At 34.3% G+C, this 21,035-nt stretch overlaps 1 protein-coding gene across 1 annotated transcript; it reads right to left on the bottom strand.

Moving 5' to 3' along the window:
* Nucleotides 1–447: 447 nt before the first annotated feature.
* On the bottom strand, nucleotides 448–11,654 carry LOC124911538. The gene is made up of 15 exons (XM_047452038.1): nucleotides 11,411–11,654; nucleotides 10,937–11,098; nucleotides 10,732–10,848; nucleotides 10,562–10,646; nucleotides 9,790–9,895; nucleotides 9,261–9,328; nucleotides 9,016–9,141; nucleotides 8,048–8,937; nucleotides 7,558–7,761; nucleotides 7,377–7,437; nucleotides 6,643–6,756; nucleotides 5,152–5,265; nucleotides 4,963–5,049; nucleotides 1,289–1,350; nucleotides 448–698 (listed from the first exon to the last, which is right to left on the bottom strand). Exons 1-13 carry the CDS (start codon nucleotides 11,482–11,484, stop codon nucleotides 4,999–5,001), a joined length of 2,172 nt encoding a protein of 723 aa, XP_047307994.1. The 5' UTR covers nucleotides 11,485–11,654; the 3' UTR covers nucleotides 448–698; nucleotides 1,289–1,350; nucleotides 4,963–4,998.
* Nucleotides 11,655–21,035: the final 9,381 nt, after the last annotated feature.

Here is a 21,035-nt window from a genome sequence, read left to right as displayed (position 1 = left end):
AATCTTTCTCTTGTTGCATTGCATTCCCACATGCTAGTGTTAAATTACTAATGAAATGCTTGATTTCTAATGAAGAAAAGTAAAAATATAGATAGGTATGGACTGTTTTGTTTATGGAGGCATTCAATCAATATCAGGTAATATCTAATATGAGGAACTTACAAAGAGCTGACAATCATAAGATTGGATAAACAGCATATTTGAACCTGGATATCGAAGATGAACTGTTTTTACATTGCATCAAATATACTGTTATGACACCAACAAATATGGAGCAGCTTTCTGATGGTGAAGGATATATCTACTTTATACTTGTGACAGCTCTGAAGAAGAAGAAGAACTAGATGACAAATTATGCAACAAATTTGTTATCAAATTAGATATTTCATTTTCAATAGCTCCATATTTTGACCCAAATGGGAAAGAGGCATACAAGTTCATTCTGTCTAAAGAAAATTGTTGAGATTTTTTTTAGTATAAGGTTCCATTAACAAACTGTAAAAACAACCAAACTTCAAAATTCACGAGTAAACACCCATTTGACATTCACTTAACCACACATTCAAGGAATTTTTTTTATTACTTTTTTTGGCTCAACAATGGAATTCAATAATATAGGAAACAGAATTCTGAACAAAAAAAGTATAAAGAAAGGGGAACCGGATTTGGTCACCGTGGATGATTGAGTGCCCCGATTCCTGAAGATAGAATTTCACGAGTCAAAATACCACCCAAAATTGACATTCGATAGAAGATAATATGACAGAATCGGAAACAGTTTTAGCCAACTTCCATATTCAAATTGATACATAAAGCAAAAGCTAGTTTAAGTTTTAAGTTTATAGTCCAAACACTAAATAAGGCCTAAGGCTTAGGGTTCAAAATAGCTGATAGCCGATGATATTTCATTTTAAACTCTAGGGCATAGAAGTCATTAAGTTCTTTGTTATGAAAATTTTGCATATTTCAAAGGCAACAGTTAACCATATTTCAAAGTTATACTAGTTATTTTAATACAATAGAAATTCACACCAATTACATATTTATTATCTTCCAAATGCAAGGTATATCTAAAGATATAGACCACGGTGATATTTATATACAAGGTGAATCGAAATAAAGATACAAGGGAATGTATACATAAACCTCTTAGGCCCGGACAAATTTATGATCATTCTCAACTATGAACTAAATCATGGAAATAGATAGCCTGACATATTCTCTATGTTATAATATTAGATACTAAAGCTCAGATCACAATCATAGGCATGATTACAAGAGAAGTTACCTAAAAAGGTTTGAACAAGAATGCATTTGACATCTTTTACTTTTCTCTACTGTAGTCTGTACCTGTAGAGAAACATAATAAGTATAACATAGCAGTATCATTAACAATAATATCATATCATTTATGTGAAACTACCATATCCATATGCAAATTATAAGAAAGCTGTAGAACAAAAACACACCAAAACGTCACACTGTAGAATTGTAACATGTCACACATACAAATCAGCCAATAGGAAACAATAAGGTAAGTTTGTTTGTCCTGTTATAATTTGTCAGATTGGATCAATTATTTGATAAATGCTGATAACTTCTTTTTTGGGGTAACTAAAAGTGATTTTTTGACCAGTGATTGTTTTCTACTAATATATCAAATATTTTGTATATTGTCAAGAGTGGTATTTGTTTAATAACTCTTATGTCTACAAGTTTACTTTCATTTTTGCCTAATGTAAGATAATAGATATATAAAATTGTACAAATATTAAACATCCTATTCTAGAATTTTGATTCATTATAATTATTAAAGTAGAATAAAAACATTATTGAACACACAATATTAATTAACTATTAAGAAATAAATCAATTATTCAAAATGTGAATTCTTTTATTTGTGTCTATATAATAGAGTATTTAAATATAGTAACAAGGACTAATACATTTCTGTTACAAGAGGATTTTAGGGTTAGGTTTTTTAACTCTTAATAAGTCGACGGATTGTTAACGAAGTCGGCAGGTTCGGTAATTTCGGTAATTTCGTTGTATTCACACAGCAGGTTTTTTAGTCTGGAATAAGCTGTTACACAGACAGCAGGTTTTTTAGTGAGAATAAGCTGTTACACAGCATATGAAAGTTCTTGTAGCAGTTGAGTAACTGCATTAGTTATAACAGAAGAGCAGTAACAGCTGGCCTTGCCAGCTGGCAAAGGCAGTTAGAAGGTCCTGCAGAGGGGTGCTCAAGTTGCCAAATTTCGAAGAAGAATTCGTTATTGAGACGGATGCAAGTAAAACAGGGGTGGGGGCTGTTTTATTACAACAAGGACATCCTATTGCATTCATCAGCAAAGGGTTAGGCCAAGACTTCAAGCCTCATCAACATATGAACGAGAAATGTTGGCAGTGTTACATGCGATTAAGAAATGGAGGAGTTACTTACAGTTTAAACCATTCGTGATTAAAACGGATCACGAATCGCTTAAACATCTATTGGAGCAGAAAATTAAACACCCGAGTCAGGAGAAGTGGTTATACAAATTGGTGGGATTCGATTTTTCAGTACAATATAAGAAGGGCAAAGAAAATATGGCAGCAGATGCATTATTATCGAGAATTTCAGAAGAGGGATTTTGCTCAGCAATATCAGAATTTTCATCAGTTTTATTGAAAAAATTGAGAAATCGTGGAGTCAAGATTTGAACTTAAAGAAGATCATTTCAACATTAGAGACAAATCCGTCAGGGGTAAAAGAGTTTTCCTTCATCAAAGGTCAGCTGCGTAAAGAAGGGCGTTTGGTGGTGGGTTGTGATAGAGATTTGAGAATTTATGTTATTTCAACAATGCATAATTCAGCAGTGGGCGGGCATTCAAGAGTAATGGTCACATATCAGAAACTGCGTCAAGCGTATTTTTGGAGGGGAATGGAACGAGATGTTAGAGAATTTGTGAGAAACGGTGTTATTTGTCAGCAAAAGAAATGGGAGAATCAAGGGTATAAAGGGTTGTTGCAACCTTTGGCTATTCCTACATCAATTTGGAGTGATATTTTCATGGATTTCATTGAAGGTCTGCCTAAAGCCAATGGGTATTCTGTTATTTTTGTAGTGGTGGACAGACTCTCCAAGATGGCTCATTTTGTTGGGTTAAAACACCCATTTTCTGCTAGTGATATTGCTCAAGTGTTCATGGATAATATATTTCGTTTACATGGAATGCCGCTGACCATTGTAGGTGACAGGGATAAAATCTTTGTGAGTACTTTTTGGAAGGAATTGTGTAAATTGCAAGGTATTGAGCAGGCCATGTCATCAGCATATCACCCACAAACCGATGGGCAGACGGAAGTGGTTAATCGAAGCCTGGAAACTTATTTGCGTTGTATGGCAGGTCAAAAACCTAAGTCATGGGTAAGGTGGCTTCCTTTAGCTGAATGGTGGTACAACACAAACTTTCACTCGGCAGCGTTATCTTCACCATATGAAATCGTGTATGGTCAACCTCCACCAGTTCATCATCCATACTTAGCAGGGGACTCAAGGATTGAGACAGTGGACCGCAGTTTGTCGGCAAGGGAAGAGGCATTGAAACTTTTGAAGTTTAATCTCCAACAGGCACAACATCGGATGAAGCAGCAATCAGACAAGAGAAGGGTCGACTGTGTTTACCAAGTGGGGGATTGGGTGTTTGTTAAGCTACAACCATAAAGACAATCTTCGGTGAAAGGAAAAAAATGCATAAACTCAGCCCTAAGTTCTATGGACCCTTTCAAATAATGGAAAGGGTGGGGAAGGTGGCTTACAAGATTGACATTCCGTCTACAGCAAAAATGCACAATGTTATTCACATTTCTCAGCTAAAGAAAAAGGTGGGAAATGCAGTAGTCAATCCTCATATTCCTATCCTACAAGAGGACAGTCTTGTGGAACCAGTGACAATTCTAGATGAGAGAATTGTTTGGAAGGATGGAGTCAGTATGGGACAATTCCTGATCAGGTGGTCTAACGCTTCAGATGATGATGCTAGCTGGGAGGAAGAGTCATGGTTGATGACAAAGTATCCTCAATTTGTGTTGACGGTGGGAGACACAGCTTCTTTCAATCAACTTTTTCGTGGGCGAACAAGTGTTGATGGGGAAGCTAATGTTACGAGAGGATTTTAGGGTTAGGTTTTCTAACCCTTAATAAGTCGACGGATTGTTAACAAAGTCGGCAGGTTCGGTAATTTCGTTGTTAATAAGTTGTATTCACACAACAGGTTTTTTAGTCTGGAATAAGCTGTTACACAGACAGCAGGTTTTTTAGTGAGAATAAACTGTTACACAGCATATGAAAGTTCTTGTAGCAGTTGAGTAACTGCATAAGTTATAACAGAAGGGCAGTAACAGCTGGTAAGGCCAGCTGGCAAAGGCAGTTAGAGGGTCCTGCAGAGGAGTGAATAATTCTGCCTTAAATACTTGCTAAACTGGAATAGAAACGACTACTGATGAATGACTCTTCAGGTAACCCTGATTAACTCTTCCTATTCTCATTTTGTATCTCTTCTAATTCAATCTCTTCTTCCTATCAATTGCAGATCTGTAGTTATTCTCATTCTCTACTCCTCTAATCTCTCATCTTATCGGCAGTTACTAAGGTACTGTCAAACCTAGATTACATATTGTATACGTATAGTTCTCATAATATCAATTTCCTACTTTAAGGACAATAATATCTTAGCACTAAAACTCCTAACTAAAGGATAAGTATTTTATTTTTGAAAAATGTCAACTTTTCATTACAAAACAAAAACGCAAGGGACATTCAAAATATTAAGTAGTGATTCAACCAAATACTAGATAAATGATCCCACAAATAACTTATCTGGCAAACAAACACACCCTAAGGTTCTAAGAAGAGATGAAATGTCTATCTATCCGATGTTTGTGGATGTAGGAGGACAAAAGATGGAGGTGTCTTGAACCTTTGAACTTGTATGCATTAATAAGTCTCAGGAAAACTATGTCAAATTGACAGAACGATCATAACGCAAGATTCCGAGTCTTCCTTCCTGCAAAAAACAATAGAAGTTATCTAGGATTCCTAGGTAAAAAATGGAAGAAGAAGAAGAAGAATGAATGAATTCTACTTTCCTTGAAAGTAAATGTCATACCTTGGTACCATATACAATGCCTCCACCAGCCGAAGGGTGAAAGGACGCCACATTGACCTCATCGTCCACACTTGGAAGCATACTCACAAGTTTCATATCTGAAACTCTATAAACCTGTAACAATGGATAAAATAAACAATCTTGGGAAGGACGACAAAGTGATAATACAGTCAAAGAAACCTCATAGCTAAACTTATGTCTCAGTATCTGTTTTACTAACATCAACCTGTCAAAACTATCTCCAGTTGTAACCAAGCAATAAGCCAAAGAGAAAGCATATCTGAAGTACTAAGAGACAAACTAGATAACTGAAAAAAAGGAAGCTAAGATTGCTAAAAATTTGATAAAGAGAAGCACATACTCTATAGAAACTAGGATGGAAAATAACAAGGTCTGACTATGTTTGTGTTCACCCGTCAAGGATAGCTTCAAGTCGATCTCAACTCTTTTCCTCGTATGGAGCTTTGTGTTTTGTAGTATTTTTCTTTGCTTTGAGATTTTCTTATGTTTTCTTCGTTTTTGTCAAATTCATGCTAACTTTTGTGATGAATTGGATCAATGAAAAATAAATTTAAAAAAAAAAACAGACCAGATAATGTCACATCTAACCATGTAATTTTCTTAGCAAAAAAAAACATTTACTTTTGACTATATTCTATCCACGGCACAAAAACTGAAGTCTATCCAATATAACAAATATGTGGTCCAAGTCACACCAATAAATTGGTGAAAATAGTCAATCTAGACTAGTAATTAAGTAATGGTTAGTAATTAGTGGAACCAACTAAAGCCATGGAGTAATAGTTGTTTAACACTTACTTATTTTTGTTTCTATAAAAGCACGTGTAACTTCACTCAATTTAATATAGAAAAAATTGAAAAGTTTTATTCCTCACCAATCTCGCTCTAGAAACCCACACAAGTATACAAGCACTGCTAATGGCTGACCACATACAATCAATCAATTAATTGACCATATTTCCTTTCTATAAGCATCTCCTCATAATTTGAGGCTCAACTGGCAACTCATAAATGTCAACACTCTTCTGCGACCTCCATACTATCATCTCACAAGAGTGAATGGCCATACTATTGGGGTAAAAGTGTCTTGGAACGAAATCACTAAAACTTGGGAGGCCCTTCAACCCTACTCTCCTTCACGGTAGAAAACGGAAAGAAGATTGATTTCTAGTATGATCCATGGCATCCACTTGGCACCCAAGCGTAAAACTGTCAGAATCATTGGGACCCTTTCGAGATCTCTAATAAAGAGGCTAAAGTGGCAGACAGTTTTGTTTTTGTTTCTTTCTTTGTTTTTGAGATATCTCCCCCTTTTTTGTAATGTTTGAACGCCTAAAGTCTTAATAAAATATACATATGAGATAGTTAATTTATGCACAAATAAGAAGGATACAAAGACAACTCTGGTTAATGATATGCACCTTTGGTGATTTCAAATTAGCAAGGCAGTAAATTACAGGATTTGCTTACCTCCAAAACTGTGTAAACCGATAGAGAAGTGTCTCCACTAATAATAATGCTTTTAAGAAGCGAACTATGACGTCGTCCATATGCAAGCAATATATGCTCAGACGTAGGAGAGAACTGCAGAATGCAGCAAAAGACAATGTCAGATATGAAGTACAAAAAAAACATCATGTAAGATTGTTATTAGAGATAATAGTTGTTTTGCCACTCTCCCCACACACACCAAAAATTTGTACTCAATTTTGAGTTTACCCCTCAAGCTTTTGAAATCTTTTGACTTTAACCCCAAACTAACGGACCACCACAAATGGCATTTAACCGGCTGCCAACTGGTCAAACTTCAAAAGATTGACACTACTTCCAGTTCTGTTACTTTGGGGTAAAATTAGAAGGTTTCAAATGTACAAGGGGCAAAATCCAACGAGGTTATGTTTAAGGGTCATTTTAAAAAAAAAAGTTTGAGGGGCAAATAGAATTCTCTATTATTTTTATGTTCCTCGGGAAATGCCTTATTACTAATCACACAATATCAAGGAAAGAAAGTGAAGAGTTCGGGTCACAGAATAATAGATTAAGCTAAATGTAGGCCATAGATAAGGATGTCATACACAGCCACTCTCAAGCAACAGAGCATTAGGCTATCATTGACAACAGCTAAGATCTGCTGGAACCATTAAGCTAAGATATAGATAAGGAGGCAAAGACAATATTCATAATAGCTCATAAGAGTCACCTACCTGAATAGATGTCAAACAATGAGCAGATTTAATTGCCCTTGATGCCAAAACCAAACCAAACCTGCATAAGGAATTTTTTTTAAAGTAAACTAGCAGGAAATAGCAGAAGAGGAATAAGTCATAAATTGGCAAGAAAAATATGCCTAAATATATATCTACAAAAAGAGTGGTTGAATCTTACGTCGCCTCTGCAAGAGAATATACACGAAGCTCATACATGATCTCGCGTGCAGAAATAGGGTGCCGAGTTGGGGATGATTGAGCTCCCAAGACATCTTGAGGCAATTGTGTCAATAAACTTGGATCACTATCTACATTTGAAGGCACACAAGCGACACATGCAGCCAAAAGTCTTCCACAAGGAGAAAAATGGGCCCCCATCTCACTGCAATGGCAATCAATATATAATTATAAGAAGATGACATCAGAATCTGATAATCACACATTTAGGTGTGGATTCCAAATAAAACCAATAGCTAAAAGAACTCATGTGTCATTCTAATAAATTTCCAATTAAAATAGTTGCACTAATTGAAGGAAAACTAGACCTTATCTAGATTTTGGTAATAGTTCAAAGTAGCATTTTACTAAGTAAATCAAGAGAAACTGTTAAATAGCACCAATGACAAAAACATGACAAAGGAGTAAAATACTTCATGGTTCAAGCCCACCTGCAAAGGACAACATGTGGTATGCTTAGGCGACATTTCTTGGAATCCAGAATTTCACGAGGACTTTTGACATTATGACACCATAGTTTTAACTTCACTGTGCACGGTAGCTCAGCAGCACCTGTGGCAGCCAGAGAAGCTGCAACTTCTGATTGGATTCTAAGCAAGAGAGAACGGTTTATGTCATGTGAAGTATCTGAATCAGTTGTCTGCGTAAAACTTGGGGTAGGGATTAAAAGGGGTTGTGTTGAGCGAGAAAACCGATGAGATTCTGCCATTAATATGGACAGATTCGTTTCTGACAACAATGACACTGAGAAAGGGGCAATCGGAATACTCCTATAACAAGCAGGAAAATCAGCTGCAAGAAATCCATGAGAATCCTGTGGGGAAGACCCTGAAGGCATGCTGGCTTGACTTTGACCCACTAACCAACCCTGCAGAAATGGTAACTCCCAGCATGTTGGATTTCGAGAAAGCAGAATCTCTTGCTCTCTTGATATGTTGGGAACTCTATCTGCCTCATGATTGGTTGACACAGTTATTTGACCAGGCTGTTCTGCCAGTTGCATATCCAAAGCCTCACTGTTATCAGCACCTGGGATGCGAGGACAAAAATTACCTAAAGTGCCATCTGTCCTACTTAGGAAGCTAGGAGCTCCAGCAGAAGGTAACTCTGTGGATACATATCCCTCTTCTGACCTAAAATGCTCTCTCCCTAAGAAAGGGATGTACATGAATGGAAAATCCATCAAAGATGAGTCCGGAGTCGCATCAATATTATCATTTGGATGCACATTTGTCACATAAACAGAAGGAGGAGGATTGTGCACAGACCCAGAAGAGGTTGCCTTTGTTAATGATGAATCTGAAGAGTCAAGGTCATTGACCTGCAAATGTCAGAAGTAATTCACTCAACATGATGGTGAGAGCACATAACCAATAAAAACATAAAAATAGAAGATCACTTCAGCAGTTAACAACAAAGGAGCTCCATGAGGATGAAAGTGCACAGCCCTAAGGGAGCGTCTCGTCTTCAATACAATGGTTGGTATGGAATCATCCCCCTTCCCATTGTAAATCCACATGTACAGCTGACATAGGATCAGACAAAGTTAACAATCTTGAGAACTAAGACTTGGAAATACTAAATAATTAGCAAAAATTATGTGCAATAGATTAAAGTAGTGTCAGAGAGGTCAACAATAAGCACCTTGTGACCTGAAGCTACAGCAAGTACTTCTCCTTCAGCGTGAAATGCAATTGAAGCAACAGGGCGGTCTGAAACCAGAATGCAGTTTAAGTCACCAAATACAATGTTAAACGTACTCTTGATGAAAATTCTAGCCCCACTGATTTTTCTGACTTATACCCCTCTTGTTTCATTATTGAAATATTCATCCTAGACCTAGAGACATTCAACAATGCATCTCCCGCGACAAAAAATTCTAACTCAGGAACCACCTTTCTCTAGAACTGAAATTCCCTCAAAATGATCACTCGATATAAAGCAGACACATGGAATAGTCATAAAACAAAATATTTTTTTGTGGTTTTTTCCTTTATGAGTAAGGAAACCTATTGAAATCAATTCGGTAAAAAACTAGTAAGAAACCAAACTAAAATAATCATATGATATATCAAAACATTTCAAAATAAAGGATTTTTCCTTTCCTTTTAAGAAGTGCCAATAAAAGATGTTAAAGAAGAAAATAATTTAAGTGTTTGTGAATAGGAATTACAAAAATCACGAGACTCTATGCATTCTGAGGTGATTGCATGCCACAAGCGAACCTCGTGATCCAAGCTACCGCTTGCAAGTATTTCTTCATGCGGATGGAATCTAACCTGGAGAGGAAGAACAAGAAATGCACCATAAGATCAATCTTACAAAATATACAAACATGACTAACTTGATAAAAGATACAAACATGACTAACAGTCCTGAGTATTGTCAGGAAATCTTCTTCGGACCAAATACATAACTTTGTAAAATTAAAAATATGTTTGAGATGTTACACTTAAAGGCCTAGGAAATTTTAGCATATAATATGGCAATCAAAGCATAGTTCACCAATCATCTTCACTGAAATTAAGATTTAATTCTTCTATACAGAGATGCCCTTCCTCTTCCATATTCTTCAGTAATTAGAAATTCATGCCAAATAGAAAGTGAATACTAAATCATTTGGAAGTATAAAGGGTGATTTGTCTTTTGATTCTAATCTAAATATTTTAGGGTCTTCAATTATTCTACCTTTTCAGCCTGAAACAGTGTAGCTGCAAAAAAGTTTGAGTGAACATTGGAGGCACTAAAGTAAACTTATTCTTGTGCATTGTGCATCCTATTGCATTCAATAAACCAGGAAAGAGACAACAATTTCCTAATAGAGTCAATAAACATTCATAAACCATTCTAAGAATTTCTGCTGGCTTGACAAAACCTTCTGGCAGAAACATCATCACTAGAATAGAGTTTATACCAATCATTTATAAATAGAAAATGGTACATACCACCCAAGGAGTTCTTCTGTGGCCACTCAGCACCTTTAAACATCTTCTTGTTTGACAATCAATTATCTTTACAGTGTGATCACCACTAAAGCATCAAGGGAAAAATCGTCAACAAGAATAAAAAATTATCATATTGTCAAGAAAACAACAACCACAGAGATTGAACTTACTGAGTAGAAGCAAGTCTTTTCCCATCAAGACTAAACGAGGCTGCAATAGTTGATCTAGGAGGAGGGAACAGTGGACAATATTTAGCTGACAAATGTTGTAATGAATCCGCCTCAACCCTAGTAGTATTCAACAACAAAAGGCAAAAACATTGGCATGCTAATACAAGAGATTAGAAAAAGAAAGAAAGAAAGTTTATACAATTACCATGATAAAAGACCTCGCCTTGCATCCATCACAGCTTCACTTCGTGGTCCAAAGGAAGCCATAACATTCTTTTTAGGAGCTTCACCATAGTTCCATTTTGGACAACTTTTTGTTCGAGGAGATATCTCTCTCCGTAACAACAAAGAGAACACATTTCTTTCTCTAAATGAATTAACAACACATTATAAGAAAACAGTAATAAGTTATCAAAAGTTAAAGAGACATCCATCCAGATCATGCAGCATTAAATAGTAAGATTCTTTCTCAAATTACATAGCAAACCCAAGATAGTTCAGCTCAAAATGCAGACAATTTAATTGACATATGAAAAGGGATCATGCATGGAAGTGAGATTGAAGTTGAAACAAGAAAGATTTCTAGATAAGCTGAGTGACAATAGATGTATCATTAAATCCCGATCTAGATACCTTAAAGCATTCATCTTGTAAAAGAAAGTAAGGAATTGAGTCTCACCTATGATGGAATTGAGTTCGCGAAGAAGAGATCGATGTAGCGTCTGTATCGTCGGATAGAGGTCCACCCATCATTTCATTCAAATGAGGAAATTCTTAATAGCGATGCAGAGAATTGTATAAATGGAGAATGAGGGCGGACCTAGTTCTTATCGACGTACCGCGGTCTCTCCTTCCTACACTGTAGAAGACAGACCAATTAACTCCTTGATCTCGTTTTCAAATGATGATAAACCCTAGCTAGCGCCAAAGAGGGAAATTAAGGCATGGGCTGCTGCTTTTGGCCTATGTTCTAAATTAGTTTATCAATGTTTAAATTTGTTCATCAAAATTAATTCATTTAAAACATTAATAAATCATACAAACTTTAAAGAGTTATGAATTTTACAAATTATTGATTTTGATTTTATTTTGTTAATACTTTTGTTTGAGTGGTACATTTTACTTATAGAAATAAAATTAGTCATGTAAAGAAAAAAAATGTTTCAAATACATATTAATGATTTTTTATGACAATCTTACTAAAATGGGAAATAAGATTAACAATTGTATAAAAAAAATTGGTTTATTAATTTTTATTTTTGAGAAGTTAAGTATAAGAGTAAAAATAAATACCACTTCTCACATAAAAGTACAATAATTAAATTGAAAATAGATATAGAAAATTTTACTTATATTGAGAATGTGAGTTAATAAAAGAAAACATTATCTCCCAACTATAATTTCATAAATAATATTTGTGTGCATATATCAATTGATAGGTTAAACATCATTATTATAAGTAATGGATGTGAGGAAATATAATTTTTTTTTCTATCTTCATTTTAGTTTAAAAAATTATTAAAAAAACATGTTTTTAAGTAAAATTTTAACTCATAACTTAATAAATAAAAAATTCCACCATGAATCACTTTTAAAAACACTTTTTTTTTATTAAAAACATAATAAATTTGATTAAGAGTTAAAAACTTTTAATTTATTTAATAAATGGGCTACTCTATAAAAAGAACTTAGACAGTTCCTTTCTCGTTTTTGTCTCAAATATTCTTTTTTGGAACTGAGGTGGGCTACCCTAACTCATGGTCTTGTTGGACTTATCAGTGTCGGCCCTAAATATTATATGTTTTTTTATGAATAATTTATGTTCTACCAATAACTAATTATGTTTGTTCCGTCTAAAAAAAATATTTAACAAGTGCTTATTTTAAATGTGAAATGAGATAGCAATGTTTTTGTGAATGACAAATAAAATATGGATGATTCTATTGTATTGAAAGAAGGCAACAAGGATTTGTAAGAGAGGTCAAAGAGTTTTAGTTATGGAAATATAGTCCAAATGCTTAACATATATAGAGAACATGGTTACATAGGGGATTTCTAGATGCATCTCATATCTTTTTCTTTTTATGCATGAATCAAAATAGTTTTTGTCCTTCAAACTAATGATGATAAGATTAATTGGTCAATTATGATTGTCAAATTGTTGTTAGTGAACATAAATTATTCATAAAAAAAAATATAATATTCAGGGCCGACACTGATAAGTCCAACAAGACCATGGGTTAAGGTAGCCCATCTCAGTTCAAAAAAGAATATTTGAGACAAAAACGAGAAATGAACGGTCTAAGTTCTTGTGTTTCAATGATACTTTTGGGCATTTTTTTTTAATTGTAAGGTTAATTATTATCATGTTATATTAAAAATAACAAGATATCTGGGTTTTTTTCTTAAATGATTTGAAAGTGAACATTATTATTTGCCTTTTTTCATCAACATGCATTTTGCTCCTTGTCTTATTCAAATGCGATCAAAATGTTATTTTCTTAGTCATTTATCCGAACAATAAAATCTAACGTATAAAATATGTACTCATTAAATATTTTTCTACAATCAACAAACGTATAAAAGTTATTGATTGTTTATGTTGTCATTCAATATGAGACATGCATTCTTAACTTATCATTCATAAATTTGAAAAGTTAATCCAATGTGCATTTTAAATGCATCATGTTTGGCCTAAGTAAGAAACAATATGAACATTTAATAAGGTTTTGTTCTTAACTAAGTTTGGTCCATAAAAACATGACTAATAAATCCACCTCATAAATAATTTGTATAAATGTGAAAAATAATTTAACAATTTTCTTTATCTTACAAAAATATATACAACATTATTGATGAGCTTCTTGAAGAGAAAAATAAGCATTTTTATAAATTTAAATTATTTTTAAATTGTAGCTCTTCAAATATGTGAGAGACTAATGACTCAATTTTGAATAAATTTTTAAATTCATTATTAAACAAACTACTATTTATTAATTTAAATATTATAATAATTTAATTATTTTAAAATAAAATACTTATACATTATAAAAAAAATAGTTGTGTATGCATGTATTTAAATGAAATTTTTGACATATCATATTTTATCAATTATATTATTATTTAATTTTAATAGTATTAAAATAATGTTTTGAATTTTTAAATTCAAAATAATTCAAAAAAGAGATTAAAAATCAAGTTAATATTAATTATTATGATAATTAAATTTTAAATAGGAAAATTAAATAAATAATAATAAAATATAAATTTGAAGTTAAAATATTATATTTATTCTACCCAAATTAAGTCCAGGAAGGGATTTAAACTATTTAATTAGAATTTAATCATAAATTATGTGTAGTTTATGTCTTAAAAACAATTACATAAATACCCAAAATTCCCAAAAAATACAAAAAAATATGAACATAACTTTTATTATGTTTCTAGAAATATGTTTCGTGGAAATATTGGTTAAGAAAAGCGCAAAAGGGTATTAGAATTCAATTTCAAATAACCCTTTTATAAATAAAAAAAATTGATAATCTGGTGTAGCCGAAATTATGTTTAATAGGTTGCAGAAGAATTTGCAGTCATCGGATCAATGTTGAATTTTCATCCAGCGCTCATGAACGCGCTACACAACCTAATGTAACAAAGCCAGCGTGCACTCGCTCCACCAGATCAACTAATGGGATGAACTAACCCCGTTAGCTAAGATCACCAAACGCGGACGGAACGCCTAACGGCACCACGAAACAATGTCGTTTCAACTCGTCTTCTTCATTGAGTAGGGACGCTCGTCGAAAAGCGACCCTCACCGGTGTTTCTTCCAGAAGGTCCAGCTCCGTCGATACTTATCCCCTAATTTTTCCACTCACGTGTTCGCCTTATCCTCGCTAGCACAATCATATACCTATTGATTTTATCCTACCCTAGATCTAGGCTGCCACAATTTTGATAGAATTAGGGATAAGAAATTCAGAAGCGAAATTGAAGTGAAATTCGATCACATCGACCGATCTAACTTGCTATAAATACTCCTTAGATGTTTTGGCGAACTTTTTTTTTTGAAAACTTGCTCTGACGATTCAAGTTTCGATCTAGGCTTCGGGAAAGCTTCCAACACATTCAAGGAGTGTTCTCCAACTGTTGGTATGCTTCCAGATCCTTTGTATATCGATTTATGATTGAAAATTTGATTTTTTTTTCAAAATTTTCAAGTTTGATCCGTTTGATCTGTTCTAGGGCCTAATTATGTGTGTTCTTTGTTTAAAATCACTCTTTATATCATACATGAACTTTTGTTGAAAGAGAATTGATCAAATAACCTAAAACAAAAATTTTGAAAAATTAGTTTGAAAATCTACACTCTTTCCTCCAATAGTTAAGTAAACTGAGTTTTTGAAATTGATGTTTTTGAGCTTTTAAGTTTGAATTTTAATTTAAATAGTTGTCTAACATGTTAGTATGATTTTTAGATGACTATAACATCATTTCAATCATGTTTGATCAAACTGTATTTTTGAAATTTTTGAGTTTAAATTTCATCTTAAAAAATTGTTATATTGATGATTTGATGTTCTTATTTTGATTGTGTTCTATTATATTCATCATTTCAAAGCTAATGGAATAAAAATCAGACATTGAAATGGACTAATTTGAAAAATCCCAAATTTTAACATAAAAATAGTTTTTAAAAATTGATCTTTGTAAGGATTGAATGATCGTGATTAAGGTTAGGGCTTTTGTTCGTCATAGTCATATGAATCATCTACAACTTACAAATCGTGATTCCATGATCTAAATCAAAAGTTATGAGACCTGCAATTTCTTCATACCGAATGAAGAACACTCGGTTCTAGGACTAGGACCAAGAAACATGACCGAGAATCTTTGGTTTGGACCAAGACCAAGGACCGATGTTCTTGAGTCAAGACTAAGACCGAGGATCAGTGTTCTTGAGTTAGGACCAAGATCGATGATCGATGTTCTTGAGTTAGGATTGAGACTTGAGACCGGTGTTCTTGAGTAAGGACCGATGAATCCGACCGATGTTTCTAACATTGGACCGAGAAGTCTACCTTGGGATCGAGCCTCTCAAGTCCACGACTGAAGAAACCTAGACCTAGGACCGGGCCTCCGGTCCCTCAACCGAGCAATCCAAGAGCCTCTCGAACCCAAGACCAAGCCCCTAAACCCAAGACCGAGCCCTTCGGTCCCTTGACCTATGCTCCCGAGCCCTAGTCTAGACCACCCCGGTCTAGACCAAGCCCAAATCACCAAAATAGAACCCAAATCCTAGGTCTCCGGTCCTAAGGCCTGTTTGGTTTCACTTTTCAAAATCCAAAATTATTTTTGTAATTTTGAAACCCTAATTCATTTTCAAATAATACCGAAAGATTAGAAAATGATATGTAAATATTTTTGGGATATTTCCTAAACCAATATTTTGGCTAAGGTCCTGTTTGGAATTATTTTTAAATTCTAACCATTTTCTGATATTATTAGGGTTTTTACTCAATATTATATGAGAAATGATACAGACAGCTACTGGGAGAGCGATTCTCCCAGCGACTGTCTACGTGGCCGGCCACGTAGGTAGGCCAAAAAAAAATAAAAAAAAATATTAACCCAGAAGCTCCTAGAAGCCCGCCATTAATTTCACATTTACCGCTCATCTCACCGCTCACTCTCTCACTCAAGATCATCATCTAATGATTCTACAAACTCCAGCGCCTTCATCGTCTACGATTTCCGTCCAATTTCTGATCTCCGTCCGTTCTCCGTCGAATACGATTTTCGACCTCTCTCCATTCTCATCTTCGGTTGTCCGCTCTCTAGCGCCTTCATCGTCTGAAATTTCTGTCCGATTTCTGACCTCCGTCCGTTCTCCATCGACTACGATTTCCGACCTCCCTCCATTCGGTTGTCCGCTCCCTATCTCCCGCTTCCAGTTTGTAACCCCTGAATGTAGAGAGGTTTGTCCAAGTATCATTATTAATTGTTCAAGAAAATATTGTAATGTCGTTATTTTCTCTGTTTTTAATAAGAGAAATGAACTGTATTTAGTTTTGTTCATAAACTATATATAACTGAAATGTCATGTTCTTTTAACTACAATGTCATGTTCTTTCAACTATAATGCTATGTTTTTAACACTACAATGTCATGTCATGTTTTACACTAAAATAAAATGTCTATTAAACTGCAGTCCATTTTAAAAAAATTGAATGTCATGTTTATTATTTCAAAACATGACATTCAAGCTTAATACAACATTAAAATTGACAATTTTCATTTTTAATATTTTTTCATTTTTTGTATTTTGAATTTCGGTTACATTACACTTTCAACTGTAATGTCATGTTCTTTCAAATGCAATGTCATGTTCTTTCAACCGCAATGTTATGTTTTTAACACTGCAATGTCATGTCATGTTTTTAATACTGAAATTTCTCTCTTATTCTTCAGCTTCATGGGTGAACCATCATCATCCCCTACCAATGTTCAAATCTCCATTGTTGGCATGACTTTTGATTCTGAAAATGAACTTCGTGAGTATTATAATGCTTACGCACAATCAAAGGGTTTTGGCATTTGTAAGTTAGGAGCAAGAAATGGGCAAGATAGAAAGCAAAAGTGGTTCTCCATTGCATGTGCTAAAAATGGTGTATTTACTTCAAAAGGGAAAAATATTTTACAACTTAGACCTTCCATCAAGACGAATTGTAAGGCTAAGATTAACGTTGCTGTTAGGAATGAGTGTGAATTTGAGATTACTAGTGTCTACCTTGAGCACAACCATATATTGAGCCAGTGGCTTCGTATTGTGCAACGGTATTCATTTCCATTGCCCAAACGTCGATGATATTTGTGTCAAGCCAGTGGCCATTCTTCATCGACTGCAAAACACTACGTGGTAGGCTTATATAATTGCTTGAGTATAGGATCTCATCCACCGGTTTAACAACATTTTTTGCCATAGTCTTAACAAAATCTTTTGTCGCCGGCTTAAGAACATCTTTCGCCACCTTCTTAACAACATCATTCGCCACTGGAGTTCTCAACTTCAAAGGTTTCCTCCTTAGACGGGGAGTTCTCTTCTTCAACGGTATAGCTTGTATTATTTCCATGGGGATTGATAACGCAGTGGATGGGGGTTCAGGCTCATGCTCAGGCTCATGTTCAGCCTCAAGCTCAGGCTCATGCTCAGGCTTGTCACTTCCACCATCATTGTGAGCGCTTGGATTTTGTATGTATGCATTCAATATTTGAAGTATTGAATGTATGGATTGAACATTTGAAGAATTGCATGTTGAGATCTTTGTTAAGTTCTTAATTGTATCATGCACATTCTTCCAAGCATCAACACTTGAATTCTCCACATTCTCCGAATCAGCTTCATTCTCCACATCATGCACATTCTCCACTATAGGTAACTGAATCCTATCAACAACCCTCCCTTGGCCGAATCCCCCATGTTCCTCTTCTTTTTGTACTCTTTCAGATACCATCTTGTCATCCCAACATGACAAGATAGGGAACTGTCTCTTGAATTTACTTCTTGTACTATAATCTAATACCCTGTCCAGGTAGCACAACTGAAACAAAGACACGACAATGCAGTTAATATGTTATGACATTGTAGAAAAGTAACATGACATTATAGTTCATTTAACATGACATTGTAGTTCGTGTAACATGACATTGTAGTTCATATAACATGACATTGTAGTTCATTTAACATGACCTTACAGAAATGAAACGTGACATTATAGTTCATGAAACGTGTCATTCCAGAAATGATAGAAGGAGTCCAAAATGAAAGTTAGAAATAAATTACCATTAGAAAACTTAGTGGTCCGTGGAAATATGATTCTTCGTTTAACTGCCATTTCTCGACACTCTCGAGTAATTCATTCAGCGCGAATTTACACCAATTCATTTGTTTTATCTTGTTAACATCCATCAAAAATTTTAAAATTTTGAACCTGCAATTTTCAAAATATAAGCAAAATTAATAACAATGCAATACATAACATTATTCATTCTTAAGTATAAGATTGTTGTTTACCTGCACTGTGGATTTTGTGTTGTCCATAAGAAGCTCGAGACGACATAGATGACAAAGTCACGCTTGAAATTGTCATCTGCATTGGTGTTTGATAAAATTTTGTCGGTCATTGAGAGAGTGTTAGGAGCTCCTTTATTTTCATTTTCACCCCACCTCCTCCTCCAATCCTGCAGCATAGATATGTATTGGGCTCCATCCGATTTCTTCCCAGTAGATTCAGTCATTTCAATATCACCTCTTGGAAGGTCCAGAATGCATTGGACATCTTCTTCATCAATTTTTAATAGCTCCCCATTGTTGAGGAGAACAACACTTCTTCTAACATTGAAATTCTTCACCAAGTAACGGGATAATTTGAAGTTGCATCTAGATATTCCCAAAGAGAGTAAGGAGCCGAATCCAATTTCTCTTACGGCTTTTTTCTGAACATCTGAGAGTTCTCGAACGAGATTGAACAGACCATTAGGCGAGGTTCTGGTGTTAAAAATTGTATTTTTCCTTGTTTTTAGCTTCATAGAAGAAGCGGGAGGTGGATGTGGAGAAATTGCTTTCCTTTTTTTTATTCATGGAAGATGCGGGAGGTGGAGGTGGTGAAACTGCTTTCCTTTTTTTTTATTCGCACTACAAAAAAATATGACAAATGAATTTAATTACAAGACAATACAATTAAAATAAAATAACAGGGCAATGAAGTTAAAATAACATGACATTGTTATTCACTAACATGATAAAGTAGTTCAAGTAACATGACAAAGTAGTTCAAGTAACATGACATTTCAGTCATGAAACATGGCATTGCAGAAATGAAACATGACAATGCAGTTAAGAAAAATAACAGGACAGTTCAGTTAAATGATATTGTTATTCACCTAACAAGACATTGCAGTTCATAAAACATGACAATACAATTAAGAAAATAACAGGACAGTGCATTTAAGATAACATGACATTGTTGTTCACCTAACATGACAAAATAGTTCAAGTAACATTACATTGCAATTCATTACAGTTCATTGCAGATCATGTAGCATGACATTGCAGTTCATTGCAGTTCATAAGCATGACATTGCATAAATGAAACATAATGCATTTAACAGAGTTAATAGGACAATACAGTTAACAGAAATAACAGGATAAAATAAGTCATATAACATTACATTGCAATTCATGAAACATGACATTGCAGCTCATGTAGCATGACATTGGAGTTCATTACAGTTCATTACAGAATGCATTTAACAGAGTTAATAGGACAATACAATTAACAGAAATAACATGACAAAATAATTCATATAACATTACATTGCAATTCATGAAACATGACATTGCAGCTCATGTAGCATGACATTAGAGTTTATTATAGTTCATTACAGTTCATAAACATGAAATTGCATAAATAAAACATAATGTAGTTAACAAAATCAACTAGACAATGCAGTTAACTGTTGTTCGTTTGTTACATTCGTTCTTCTTCCTCATTCTGTTTATTCTTCTTCTTCACTTCGTTCTTTTTCTTCACTGTTTTTATCTCAATCATTGTATTCGTCTTTTTTGCTTCGTTCTTCTTAGAAGCATCATATATAACCACTTGTTTATTTGATTCCTAAACATTACAAAAATGTCGCAAGTTAGATTATATAACCGAATGTACTAAAGTAAAAAATGATGAAGAAGTTACAATTTTGTGTTGAACGAAGAACGCGAGCAGGCGATGAATTTTCTCTGATGATTAATGTTAGGGTTTTCTCTGAAGAACGCGAGTAGACGATGGAAATTGCTAGGATTCGAAAACAGATGGATTTGAGAAAGAGAGAGAAATATGTGAATGTCTTTGAAGATGTTGAAGATGGTTGAGTTAATCAATTGCGTTTGTAAATCGCTAGAATTGCAGATGAACTTGAGAGAGAGAGAAAACCTAAAATGTTTGGGAAGATGAAAGGGCGGGCTTCTGGGCTTCTGGGCTTTTGGGTTTTTAGATTTTTTTATTTTTATTTTTTATTTTTTTTTATTGGGCCTACGTGGCCTGCCACGTAGACAGTCGCTGGGAGAATCGATCTCCCAGTAGCTGTCTGTATCATTTCTCATATTATATCAACGCAATCGCAAGTACGCATTCTAAATAATTTTGTATAATTATTTACGTAATCTAAATTTATCATTGTTTAGGACCACATGACTATTAATTAAATAAAATAAATGTTATAAATAAATCTTAAAGAGCCAGACTTTG

Source organism: Impatiens glandulifera, chromosome 8, assembly GCF_907164915.1.
Source record: "Impatiens glandulifera chromosome 8, dImpGla2.1, whole genome shotgun sequence".
NCBI lineage: Eukaryota > Viridiplantae > Streptophyta > Magnoliopsida > Ericales > Balsaminaceae > Impatiens > Impatiens glandulifera.
The sequence above is the reverse complement of the archived record's forward strand: the minus strand, read 5'-3'. Positions and strand labels throughout refer to the sequence as shown.

Coding starts and splice junctions, on each gene's coding strand:
- LOC124911538 (XM_047452038.1), bottom strand. CDS start 11,484: ATGATGGGTGGACCTCTATCCGACGATACAGACGCTACATCGATCTCT. Junction 6,757..7,376: donor ATTGTTTGACATCTATTCAG/GTAGGTGACTCT, acceptor TGCATTCTGCAG/TTCTCTCCTACGTCTGAGCA. Junction 5,266..6,642: donor CGGTTTACACAGTTTTGGAG/GTAAGCAAATCC, acceptor CCATTGTTACAG/GTTTATAGAGTTTCAGATAT.